This window comes from Amphibalanus amphitrite, unplaced genomic scaffold, assembly GCF_019059575.1.
Source record: "Amphibalanus amphitrite isolate SeventyFive unplaced genomic scaffold, NRLGWU_Aamphi_draft 000047F_arrow, whole genome shotgun sequence".
NCBI classification, from domain to species: Eukaryota; Metazoa; Arthropoda; class Thecostraca; order Balanomorpha; family Balanidae; genus Amphibalanus; species Amphibalanus amphitrite.
Window position 1 is genome coordinate 297656 of NW_024881543.1, and position 13545 is coordinate 311200.

At 59.1% G+C, this 13545-nt stretch overlaps 1 protein-coding gene across 2 annotated transcripts in view; it reads left to right on the forward strand.

Annotated features, from left to right (window-relative positions):
* Window positions 1-13545, forward strand: part of LOC122377563 (msx2-interacting protein-like) — a 119378-nt gene that overhangs the window by 12909 nt on the left and 92924 nt on the right. For both annotated transcript variants that reach the window (XM_043357702.1, XM_043357704.1), the window contains exon 2: window positions 4606-4857. In XM_043357702.1, the coding sequence (XP_043213637.1) occupies window positions 4606-4857 (252 nt within the window). The remainder of the gene's footprint in view (window positions 1-4605; window positions 4858-13545) is intronic.

Consider the following 13545-nt stretch of genomic DNA (forward strand, 5'->3'; position numbering starts at 1 on the left):
CTGGCCGAGCGCTGTGCCGACGGACCCTCTCTCAGCGCCGCTACCGCCGACAGCGAGTCGGTACATATAATGACTGGTTCTGGTGCGTCCCGCTGGTGTTCCAGGATGTGGTCCAGCGTCACCTGCAGGGCGACCATCTCCGCTCGAAAGCTGGAGCAGAGTGTGCCCGCTGGGACACGGAGCTCGGTGCGGCTGTCATCAGCTCCGACGATGAGGGCGCCAGCCCCCCCGCGGAGGATCCCGCCGCTCGACGAGCCGTCGGTCCACGCCCACGTCGCGCACTGCGTCATGGACGCCAGGTGATGGAGCGCTGCGTCTCTCTTCGTGGACCTCGCCGCACCGGCGGGCAGCGCGCCAATGCTCAGGTTGAAGGTGATCTTGCCGGTGGGCGTCCACGGTGGCGGTCGCTCTGGTAGCAGGGCCTCAACCGGCAGCTCAACCCGTAGCTTCCGCAGGGCCTCCCGGCCTACTTGGCGCCACCCCGTGACCAGCTTGAGGCGCTGAGGGGGGTCAGCCATGGCGACCGCTCGGAGGGGGTCCTCTGGCGGGAGCGCGGCAGCCTTCGCGAACATACGCGCCGCTAGCGCAGTACGTCGTGCCGCGACAGGCAGCATGCCAGCCTCGGCCGTCACACCGTGGTGTGGTGCGGAGTGTATGCAGCCCGTGACGATCCTCGCCACGGCGCGCATCTCCCGCTCCAGGATCTCGATGTTGGACTTGGACACTGCCGGCAGCCAGGCAGCAGCCGCGTGCTCTATCGCGCCGCGCACGTAGCCGTTTGCGACGGCGCGCAGCTGCTGTTCTTGCAGCCCCCAGCTGCGGCCGGTGAGACGTCGGAGTTGGGCCGCTCGGGGCCGGACGCGCCGACGGAGACTTCTGCAGTGCGGGCCGAAGCTCAGCGTCCTGTCTAGCGTCACTCCCAGAAGTTTCAGCTCAGGTCCCCCTTCCACCAGTTGACCCGCCACGTGGATGTGACAGTCGACGGCGTCTCGGGGGTTCTGGGAGAGGACGAGCAGCTGCGTCTTCTGACCCGCGACCTCCATCTTACTCCGGCGGGCCCACTTCACGAGCGTGTTGGCCGCCAGCTGCGCCCGGTCCCGGGCCACGGCGATGGAGTTGCCGTGGCGGTGTGGCTCGGTTTACCTTGTCATACGGCGCTGACTAGGGCTGTCATCACTGTGCCAATAGAGATAGGTGCTCGGCAATGCGTCCTAGGCTGAATCAATGACGCACAGAGCTCATGCATGCTAGATGCGTGATTGCGTGAGCAAAGAGTAACTGAGCGGCGAGCCATACTGGAAAGGAAGTGCGCTAGCTAATTCATCCAGAACATTGCACGCACAGCTTATCGTATAAGTTGCTGACATCCGCGTATTTTAAGCCCAGCTTAGCGTGGAGGAAGGAGGAAGGCGTGGGTTAACCCGCGAGTTGCTGGGGGGGGGCGTTAAACGCCCCCACTTTTTTCGCCGGGCCATAGCATAAAAACGGCGCGCCGCAGGCGCGCCAAATTTTGGGTACCTGTAGGGAATTGTTTGAAGTTTATTGTGACAAAGTTTCAAAAAAATCGGGCGGGAAATTTTTGAGATATCGAGGTTTTAGTGACGTCATGATTTCTGAGTTTTCGACCAAAAACGGCATATGTTCAAAAAATCATATAAAATCACAGAATAGACATACAGACATGCCGTAAACGCCATTAGACTGCCAATACCATGAACAATTAAATGGCTATCTTCGATTATTGATTATTGTTCCGCATTTTCCAAAATCTTGAACTGAATCTTGGCAATTTCTCGTGACGACTTCACGACCATGATACATGCATTTCTTAAATTGAACTTTTTGAGCCAAACACGTACACATATGATAAAATGAATGTCACCATCGTGTTATACGCCCCAAATTACCCATAAAACATGTGTCACAGGCTGCGAATATCAGTTTTGATTTTCGGGGATATGTGCCTACCCGGTTGACCTGACCTTGACCCTGACCTATGCTTGACTGATCCCTACATGGAAGTGACACTCTTGTAGGTCTTATATGATGGATTGCGCACCGTTTGGACAGAGTTTATGACGAGAGGCGCCCATTGCGAAGTCCTGAAGTCCATGCTACTGAAAGCCCGATTTCAGGTGTTTGACCTGACCTTGACCCGACCTGTGACCTCAAAATTCAATTTTAAACTACTCATCTGAAGCGTCTCGTCGCGTTCTTTCGTTTGCCGCCTCGTGCGTTTCGCTGCGCCTATCGGTTCTCGAGTTATCGGCTGGGGGCGTTTAACGCCCCCCCCCCCCCCCAGCAAACGGTGGGTGGCGGAATACCCCAGCAACTGCCGGGTTAAAGGGACTATCCCACCTTCTAAAATGTTGTTAAAACCAGTTAAATTGTGCCCGACTTTATAGATTGGATGACCAGGAACACGGTTCTGGCATTTATCTTTAATTAAACATCTTCGGCTTCCCATATTCCAAACACAAACTTTCAAATATGTGACGTCACAGCCCAAAATTACCTCCTTCCCCAGGCCACATTACTGTCATAAAGCTGATTCTTTTTACTCTGTAGGCACCACAACAAAGTTCAGACCAAGTTTTAAGCGATTTTTCAACGAACAAACCCATTTAAATCAGAATGACTAAACGAGGTGACGTCACACTAACGGTCGCTCCATGTTGAAGATAGGGCCTTGTACAAGGCTCATTTTCAAATGAAGGGAACGAATTTCTTCAACACCAAGAGGCCGCGGGGGTTGCAACCTAGATACAGGGTGTCCGGAAATTGATTGCACACTGTCCATATGCCCGTATCCCGCACATGCTCCCGCCAAACCGGTTAGGCAGGGTCGCGACCCCGCCCCCGGGCACCCCAGCGTGTCAGCTGATCACGTGACCCAGCAGGTGACCTGACCCGAGCCGCAGTGAGCGGCCACAGGTCATTTTCCGAGAGGCAGTCTTCGCGCGCGGGCCCCATATCGGGAATGGTGAGGGAGCACACTTTGACGACGCGCCACCGCGCGGTTGGGATGGTTTAAGCCGGGATGACGGTAGGCGATGTTGCCCGACAAGTGGGCGTATCTCGCCGGACCCTTTATTACTGGCTAGCTCTCGACCGCAGCGGTGCATCACTTGAGAATCGTAAGGGTCGTGGGAGAAAGACTGTGCTGAGCAGAGTGGCCAAAATCGTGCTCGCCAAGGCCGTGCTGAAACGACGCCAATCGACGCGGAAACTGGCCAAAAAGCTGACTGAGAAGGGTCACCCGGTGTCGAAGACCACTGTTCACCACTACATGACCAAGTGCTTGGGTCTCAAGCCGCTAAAACTGCGCCGCCAGCCAAAACCGACCGAAGCCCAGAAGCGGAAAAGGCTGGCATTTGCCCGGGAGCGGAAGAACTGGACCATCCAGGACTGGCGGCGCGTTTTGTTCGGCGATGAGTCGGTGTTCGAGCTCATGCACCCGCCGAATTGCCAGAACGAGCGCGTCTGGGCGCACAGCAGCGCTGAAGTGCCTGCCATCAACACGGTGAAGCAGCCGCTGAAAGTCATGGTCTGGGCCATGATGAGTCATCAGGGCCTGTCGGAGCTCCACTTTGTCCCCCGCGGCCAGACCGTGACGGCCCAGTACTACGTGGAGGAGGTCCTGAAGAAGTCGGCAGCGTCGGCGATGAAGCGGAAGAGAAAGACGGGGCCGCCAACACAGGTCGAGCTGCTCCCGAAGATGTCCGAGGCGATCTTCCAGCAAGACGGCGCTCCGGCTCATCACGCCACCAGCACTCAACAGTGGTGCCGGGACAACCTCCCAGGGTTTGGGGAGAAGGGTGTATGGCCGGGCAACAGCCCTGACCTGTCGCCCATCGAGAACGTGTGGGCTATCGTGCAGAGCGAGCTCGACATGGTGGAGCCGGCTACCACCGAGAAGGCGCTTATCAGGAACCTCCAGCGAGCGTGGCTCAGCATCAGTGCGGAGACACTGGATAACCTAATGTGCGGCATGCCCGACCGTATGAGGGCGTGTGTGCGACTGGGTGGAGGGTATATCGGCAAATAAACCATGAAACATGCTCGTTTTGTTTCCTTGTCAAATGTAGTAAAAGAGTGTGCAATCAATTTCCGGACACCCTGTAGATAGTGGTTTCTGAACCTCGCCGCAAACTTGGCTATCTCAACTCAAACCCCATGTTAAAGGTGGGATAGTCCCTTTAATGTCGGCCGGTAACTTTTGTATTCGTAGGTAGGCGGGACTCAAAATGAACTAAGTTACGTACGTCGTAGTATTCTAAAGTTCACCGGGGCTCTTGTATCGTTTGTTTAATTCCTACAACTGCTGTACGGCAGTGTTCATTTGCTTTACTTTATTTTACTTCATCACGGTATTTCAGGTACTTCACTGTCACGAGATCTGTGCTGCCTCTCATCCTTTCGGTGTGTAATGTCTTGTAATGTCCCGCTGGGACGGTGTAGTGTCTCGTACTTCACTGTGGCCGTTTTTGGATGCAGTGTCGTCTCGCGTCGGCTGTGGCCGCTTTTAGTGTGCAGTGTGGGGTCCAGTACCCCACTGTGTCCAGCACTCCACTGTAACCGTTCCCCCCTCCCCCGTTCCGTCAGATACGGCCGCGTGCAGAGTGTGAAGCTGCTCTCGGCTGAGGACGCCGCCGGCCCGGCCGCCACGGTAGCCTTCATCGACATCAAATCGGCCGCCAAGGCGCACAATGCCGAAAACCGCGTGGAAGAGCGGCCTCTGCTGACCAAGTACTATGACCCGAACGGCCGACCGGCGGCCGACGAGCCGGCGCGGCCGCCGGCCGGCGTCGGCGGCTACCCGGCCGGCCGCGGCCGCGGCGCCGGCTTCAGTCGCGGGTGAGTACAGCACGGATGACCTGACCTGACCTGGCCTGACCTCACCTGACCTGACCCGACCCCACCCCACCCCACCTGGCACGGTCTAATCTACATCGGGAAGTTACCTAACCTGATCTGACCTGGTGCACTCTGACCTGATCTTGCCTACCCTGACCCACCTGGATCCCACCCGACCTAGCCCATCCGAGAGCCGTGACCTGACCTGACCTGACCTGACCTGGCGTTTAAGTGGCTCCACCGACCGTGGGTAATTGACCTTACAATTAGTGTTCCTCGCCCTTTCAACCGTTCTGCCTGTTATCTTTTGAATTTCTCACCGGTAGTTTCAGCGACTCCCGATCTCATTCACACACCTCCAGTACCTCACCGCCTTCGCCCTACACTACTCCAGTACCCGCCTATCTGTCTACCTGCCCGCCTGCCCTCCCGCCGGTCTGCCCGCCTTCCCGCCCGCCGGTCTGCCCGCCTGTCCTCCCGCCTGTCTGCCCGCCTGCCCTCCCGCCTGTCTTCGCCCGCCTGCCCGCCCGCTCAGCCATTCAGCCGCAGCACCAACGAAAACGGCAGCGATCTGCCAGCGCGACGACGATCAACGACGGGAGCACGATGCTCTGGTGTGCGCGGTGCTCGGGTGTTCCCTGTCGGTGTTCAGTGTGTGGCGCGCCCTCCGTGAGGCGTGCCGCTGGGATCCATCAGTGTGCTACGTGCATGTGTGTGCGACAAGAAGTCGACAGCGCGCGACGCGAGCGCGACTCCGGTGCGATGTGACCCGCATGTGCTGTGTGCGAGCAACGCGGCTGGTGAAAGGAGCTACGGCAGCGGAGGACCCTGCGGCGGACGGATGGACGGATCTGCGGCGGGCGGGGTGGACCGGGCGCTCCCTCCCGACCTCACTCCTCTGAACATCCTGACCTGCCCTCCTCAACCCAGGGACGGGTCCTAAATGAAACGCTGCCGTTTAAAGCCCCAGCATCTTGCTTATTTCGTGCTGCGGACCTAGAAATATCTGCTCGTGGCTGGCACGTTTCGGAGTTCTCATCACAGAGATAAATTCGCCGCCGCCGGCGCAATTTTTCCGGCCCGTACCCAGTTAGCCGGGTTGATACTCAGTTTGACGGCCCGGATTGACCGGAATTGCCATTGATTCGGTCTGGAAATAGCCGGTGGCCGGGGCTCACAGTGTCCCCGCCCGGCCTGCCGAGTGCTGCGGGCCCGTGCTGCCCCGATGACGTCATCACGTTGCCATGGATGTCGTGTGCCGGCCGTATCCGGTCGGTTGCAGCGCCGTGCCGACGGGTGGAGTGAAACCGTGCGGGGGGGGGGGGGTTGTGCAACGGTCACGTGCCGAGGGTGTGTGTGAGTGTGTGTGCAATGTCTGGGGATGGGGAGGGCTGTGGGGCTGGTACGACTCGTACTGTGGATGTTCTTTGCCATATGGGCCGTTTTGAGAGATGCAGAGAGGGTCGAGCTTATTGATCATCCCTTATTGATCACCAGTTGTGGGCCATTCGCGTCAGTTATTGAGCTGCAACGATATGGAAATCATCTTTATGATACACTTCGCTCAAGGCATGCAGTATTCATCACACTAACGGTCCTATGCAGGGCTTAATCGCTACGAATGTCTGAAATTAAACGGGTTGCGAAGCATCATGTACAATCAACGCAATTGCATCTGGAATTTCACCATGATTGTAAAAGCTGGGCCTATCAACATGTCAATTACCAAACCTGCTGCTGATCACCAAACCTGCTCACATTTGCACTCGAAATACGATTATTTTCGTTGCTTCATCGGTGCCCATATGATGTAATATTGGTCCCCTTTTTAAACGGACGAGCCTCGTCCGATGGTGCAGCTCCTGCTTCCTGCTGGTGCCAGCTGCTGGCATCACTCCCCTCCAAAGCGACCATCGGCGTCTCCGTGGGGACCGATGGGCGCCCGATGACCCTCTGATGGCCCTCCTTCCCTCTGATAGCCGCGCTCTGGGATCACCGTGTGCCCGGTGACCTGTCCGAGGTCACTGGGGTCAATGCAGTATGCGGGTGAGCCTGGCCGGCAGCAGCGCGTCCTGACGTGTCCCGGACTGGGAGTCCGCCATGGCGACCGCTGCCAAACAGCCACACACCGCCGGTGGTGCGTGGCGTGCCGGCCCCTCGCCAGCCGCGCCGCCGCGCATCGTGCGTGGCGCTGGCGCTGACGTGGCCCAGCCGCCCCCGGGGAGGCCGGGGGGGGGGGGGGGGGTCAGGCGATCGACTGGATCGATACCAGGCGCCGGTCCGCCGCCGGCCCGGCCGGCTCGGACGGCGGCCACATCGACCGGGCCGGGCCGGTCCGCCCCGCCGCCGCTGCGGACGTCATGGACCGAGGCGGCGGCGGCGGCGGCAGCGCCCGCTCCGCCGCCGCCGCCGCCGCCGCCGCCGCTCTTTTACGGCCAGCGCTGATGGCGACGGGCCGGCGGTGGCGGAGCGGCGCCGCCGCTCGCTGTGACGAACGGCCGCGCTCCGGCGGCGGCTCGGAGCGACAGCCGAGTATTGAGCGGCCCGGCCCGGCCCGGCCGTGTTGTTGACGGCAGCCACCCGGCTGTGTGTTTGTACCGGCGCTGTACTGCACGGACCGGACCGGTCGGTCGGTTCCCACCGCTGCCGCTGCTGTGGGGCTGCTCAGGTGCGCAGCTACCTGGCTGACTTGGCTTGGCGTGGTTCCACCCGGCCGGAGCTGCTGACGGGATCCCATATGGCGGGGCTGACACTATGCGAGGTTAGGTAGCACCGTGAGGAAGAAGTAATGCTGAGGTGGGCTGGGGGTGAACGGTCGGTTTGGTGTGACCTGTGACGAGGCAGGTGGACGCCATGGGATGACTGACCGTCGGATGAACAATCATCATCGATCAAAATTATCACCTAAAGCCGTTCCGACTGGAGCCTTTCTACCTGTTAGATAACCTGATAGGAAGGGTCGAATAAAAAAGACACGTATCAAATGATCAGACTACCCAGACGCCTCTAAAATCGAGATAAACTGGCTATATCTGATTCCTTTTTATTGCTGCTCGTACTTTTTTGACAGTTGTGAGCTTACCAAGTCAATGATTAAACTTTTTATACTCCTCTGCTATCCACTTCCTGATTAAATTGACCTGAAAATACGGACGAGGGAGAGCCGTCTTCTCGTGTACGTCTGTTTTAATAAATCGAATCAGACTCGCTGACCGTGGTTGCCAAGGTTCCAGAGCACAGGAGCTCCATTCGTTTAGGTTGATTCGAAAATAGATGTGTCGTTTTTAGAACACGACGTTTTTGGAGAACAGTTTGTAGGTTTCATGTTTCTGTGTGGGTTTTCTTGGAAAAGATTATCCTAGTAATCTTTTGTCCGTGCGTCCGTGCTCCATGCGTTATTTACAGGTTTTTGTATTTGTATTTGTTTTCTCTCTCTACCCTCTGTCTCTGCTCTCTCTGTCTCCCTCTCCCCTCTCCCTCACCCTCCCTCTGCCGCTGGTGCCGGCCGAACACTGTGGAATTTCCCTCGTGGAGCGGGACCCCGTCGAATTGATTGCTCGTCGGCCTTGTGTGCGAGCCGACAGCTGCGCCCCGGGCGCTGGTGGGGTGACGGGCCTCTGGGGGAATGTCGAGAGGGACGGGGCGCTGACATTGACCGTCGAACACTGCCACTTCATCAGTGATCCCCTGCGATAGACGGTTTGCTGGTCTCTGGATGACGAAGGTCTGCGTGTGTTTACACCACGTATTTATAGCCGCACGTTTTACGCGATATTCCGGCTTCGGATATGCAAAACGCTAAGGTAGATTTGCCATTCTGGAGCCAGCGTAGTGGAGATCGTTTAACTGACGTGAATATTATGATTCGAGTTCGCTGGTGCGATGGTTGGCGAAGTTGACTTAGCCTCTGAGACGGGATACCCCCTCTGTGAGCGAAGGCCGAGCTTGCATCAGGAAGGCTGGAATTGGATGGACTTTTGAGCGAGTTTAGTCTGGCCCATAGATGTGACTCAAAGTGAATATGAGCAGGCTAGAGGAAATTCAAGACATAAAAAGGAATTCTAATAGGTTTACGTTACTGATCCTCGGAAAGGATTAATGGTATAACTGTGCTTAGCGTTTTTCGTTTGCCTTGTAGTTTTTAGGAATAAATTGGAATGATCTAACATACTAGCCGCCGAAAAACCTCACGAAAGCCTTGTAACGAACTCGTGGTTCGAAAGTTTTGTGTGTTGTTGACAAACACGACGGCTCTATGCAGGCGGTTCTTCCCAGCCGGCCCTGTCGGTTCAGGTGTGTGCTCCGTGCGGGCCGTGGCGTGCTGCGGCGGCCAGCTGCGACCGGCGGCGCTCTCGCACTAGCGTGTGGGGCCCACCGTCCGGCCGGCGTCGCTCGCACTAGCGTGAGAGGCCCGCCGGCCTCTGCGCTGCTCACCGTTCACCTTCCGGTGTGCGCTGCGGGCCGGGATGACGATGGCCTCGCCTGCCGCCGGCGCTGTGTCGGCCGTCGTCCCACAAGGCCCGTCGTCCCTTTGTCGAGCGGCCGGCCCGGCCCGGCACACAGGGAGGGAGGGGTTCGCGCCGGCTGCGGCGCGGTGCGGGAACGAGCAGCACGCATGCGCAGTGCGGCGGCTACCTGGTCGCGCCAGATGGTGGCCAGGTGGACTGGCCGCCGCTGTGCCGCCGCCCTGGGCTGCGGGTCCGGCCCGGCCCGGCCCGCCGCGCCGCCGACCGACGCTGCTTTGTTCAGCGGCGGCGAGCGGGCCGCGCCGCCGCCCCTTTGTCCCAGCGCGTGCCTATTGAGGACGCCGTCACTGGGGGAATGGGGTCGGTCCGTCGCGGCGCCCTGGGGAAGGGATCGGCCCGCCGTGACCCCTAGCGACCCTCGCCGTTATCCTCGGCCCGCCCCTTCGCGCTGGCGTGAACGGCTTTCAGGGTAGCGTCTTGGAGACGGGGATAGCAAAAGGAACCCGAGCGGCGCGGGACAGAGTGTCAGTTTCGGGTCTTTGTTCGTCCTGACGGCAGGGCCGTCCTGGAACGGACGGTCCTCATGCAGTTCAGGGCTGACGGCCGGCTCAGGAACTATGGCAGCGGACGGAGGGGAAGGGAGGGGTAAGGAGTTTCCGGTGGCCATGTGACGTCCGGACGATACGACCCATGTTGGCCGTCGCTCATGGCCAATCTGTTTATGTCTGCTTCCGTAGTGAACTGATACGGAGCCCGTTATGTGGTTTAGCTGAACGTCACTTTGGTGTGGCCGCACAGCGCTTGGCTGCACTGACGTCCTACGTGGCAAGCAGTAAAACTACATACTACTCGTACACCCACCTTTGTTATCCTCAGAATTATCTTACTCAAACATTTACACCGGTGGCACTGCGAGTATGTGCTGTGGGCTTTAGCTCGGTGCGAAGCCGCCTGTTTTGCCCCGACTGTTTGTGCTTTGTCTAGGTCGGCCTGTGCATGTCCTGTTTGACGTGAAGTCTGAATGGCTCCGTCTGGCTCCGTCCCGTCTTTGTTCATTCAGTCCGTCATGACCGGGGTCTGTGTTCGTGTGCTGGGTTCTGGCGTGTCTGGCGTTCCTGTCCGCCGGTCTCTTGTGTTGGGGTGGCTTTGTGTGCCCTGGCTGTGTCCGTATGGATTCTGTCGTCCTGCCTTCAGCCATGCACAGGATAGCGTGGACGCAGTCTCGGCTGAGAGGTGACCTCAACTTAACTCAGCCCCGCCGACTACCGGTGCGTCTCAGCCGCGACTCAAGTCTACCGTCCCGCAGCTCAGCCCGACTCAGTGTCGACTCGAGCTCAGCTCTGAGCCGCGGCTCAGCGTCGCCGCGGCGGCTCGGTGTGTACTGAGCCGCGGCTCAGCGGGGCTCAGTAAGTCCCACTGACGGCGGAGCGTCTCCATCTGTAACCACCGGCAAACAGACAGTCGCTGTTTACAGTGACAGCGGCGCCTGTCGGCGTCTGAGAGCTGTCCTGTTTGCCCACCTGCTACCACTGGCGGCGCCGCCACCACCGCCGCCGGGGCGAGACGGGTCTGCTGGGGTGAGCGGCGGGACCGGCTGTGTCGCCTCATGTCACCCCCTCCGAACGCCGCGTCACCCCTCTCCCCGTCCTGGGGAGGAGAGACAAACCTTCGAGACGTCAGACCTCCTGCTGAGAACGTAGAGGAGCTGGTGGCGGCGCTGGCGCTCGTATGGACAGACGTCAGGGAGACGATCTAAAAACATGGCTAGTTCCGTAAAAAATATGGCGTCATATAACCCTCAGAGGTTGGGCACGCCATCAAACCCAATCATCATCATCCGTAAAAAATAGCATGGAAGTTTGTTCAAATCATGTTGGTCTTATGCCATAGCAAAGAATGCTGTCAAAGGGTTTAATGGATTCTGAGTCAGACTGCTTTGGAGGTGGTTGGTATGTGGTGTTTTACTCATGATTTGATTGTGGCGCTAAAGGTTGTTAGCACGGCTAGCACAAAGGCAATAGAACACCTATTGTGGTGGCCGTATTGACAGCGTTTTCTCTCCGGCACCCCTTGCCGTACACTCTGCACAGTTCGCTGAGCTGCGACATCTCCTAGTCTGCCTCGCTATCGGGCCGCCAAGCGTCTATCTCGGCTCCCGTCCCCGTCCCAATCAGGCGCCCGTCGCCGGCGGCGGCTGCAGGGTCTGGTCTGCACCGTGCAGCCGGGGGCCCGTCTCCCTGCTGGTGCCCTGTGCAGTGCGGGGCGTCCAGCGTCCACTATCCGCAGTCTGCAGAGTGCAGACAGAGCCCGGGGCCGCCACAGCAGAACCCGCGGATGGAGCGAACGGACGGTGTGGCTCCGATGGAATCCGCCGGCGGGGGTGCTGGGGGTCGGAGGAGGGGGAGACGGGTCCTGACATGGATTAGAGGCTGCTAAACGGGAAGGTGGATGCCAAGATGCGGCTGTCGTTGAAGGCGGTTTAGTGCCAGGGGCTACGAAGCAGGCTCCAACATGTTCTCGGATTTGTGCTGGCGGCTTCGAGAGCCCGGTAGACTGGCGCCGTAACGCGCGGCTGGGGTACTGGCGTACTGGTGTGAGGTCGACCCGACTGTTGGCTGTGAGGATAGGGGCACTTAAACCGTGACCCAGGTCACGAATGACACCCTAGTGACGCTCGTGTGCCATTCGCCAGCGACGTTCGTCATAAAGACTGTCGCTCCGTATTGCTTAGCTCTGGCTTGCATGCACCGCTTCCCCGGTCGTCCCCAGTGCTTTGGAGCGTTGACTCACTCCCTACCAGCGTCTCACCATGCGCCTGTCGCCATAGGCCGTACACACTGCAACCACGTGTTGTTGGTGTGACGTTTGTCAACACTGTTGCGCCAGCGCAGCATTCATCGAGTCCCCGCACGGCAGCGAGACGGGACTTTTTTCGGCCGCCCGGTTCGGCGTGTGATAATGTAATGGACGTTGTGTGTACTGCAGAGTTATGTGGCTATGTGACGAGGCGCCGCACAGGTGCATTGATGTGGCTTTCCGGAGCCCCTGTTGTTCTGGAGGCCTTGCCGTCTGTTGTGACTGTACTAGACCATCGCCGTCGCCCGGTGAATAGACCGCTGTGGCGATGGAGCGGCGATGGAGCGGCGTTGGAGCGGGTTTTGTTCCGGTGAGTGATGACCGAACCCTGTTGATGACGGCGACTGTGTCCCAGGAGCGATCGTCCTCCTGTTGGCGTTGATCGATCTGCGGCACAGGTGTGCTTCAAACGACAAGAATAGCGCCAGCGATGGGTGAAATTCCCGATTATGTCAATTCATTTTTAGATACGTCTTTTCTCCGAAGAAGGATTGCTGCGGGAGTTTACCAGTTGTTTTCATGGGCCTGTTTGCCTTGGCATTTCGCGCTTCCCGACAAAATCCGATTGGTCCGAATTCAGGGTCGGCCTGTACTCGATCGGCGTCTGTCCGTCCATGGCTCGCCGTCGACCCCTGTCTGCAGTGCCTGGCCGTGCCGCCACCGCGGGCGGTACCTGGCGCTGACCCGCGCCGTTAGCTCCCTCATTGACCTCGCGGCCGGCTGAGGGCCGGTGCTGACACAGTGATGGTATTGGGGCCGTGTCGAAGGGAGAGGGAGGCAGGCCGCCGCCACTGGCGCCCTGCCAGCCTCTCTGGACGTCAGTCGATCGTACAGCGGAGTTCCCCTGACAGGCAGCCGCGGCAAGACCCCCGGCCGGCCCTCTTGCCGGCCGTTCTCTGAGTTCGATCGGCGGTCGATCGTACGACCGTGTAGCACGGCTGTCCAGCGCCGCCCTGGGGCGCCCCGTGTCCCAAGTGTCACACAGGGAGGGGAGGGACTGCTCATTAGGGGTGATCGCTCACAGACTGTGTACGCTCCTCTGTACTCGTGTCGGCCCAGATCGCCGCCATCAAAACACCGTCCACTGTCATCATCATCATCATCACCGGCCTCATTAATGTAGTGTAAAGGATCACCGCTGATGACTACCGTCTCTGCCGGCGGCGCCGTCCCGGTGCGGGGCCAGTGATGGGCGCTCGCGTGGATCAGCGCTCTGCCGTCAATGCGACTGTGACGACGTGACGATCGGGGTGATGGAGCACGGGTCAGGGGCTCCAACGGACGGCGCCAGCGTACGTCGTCCGCCGGGTGTTAATGCAGCTCGGCGCTGGGCCGGGGCCGTTCTTCTCTCAGAAGGTTACCGTTT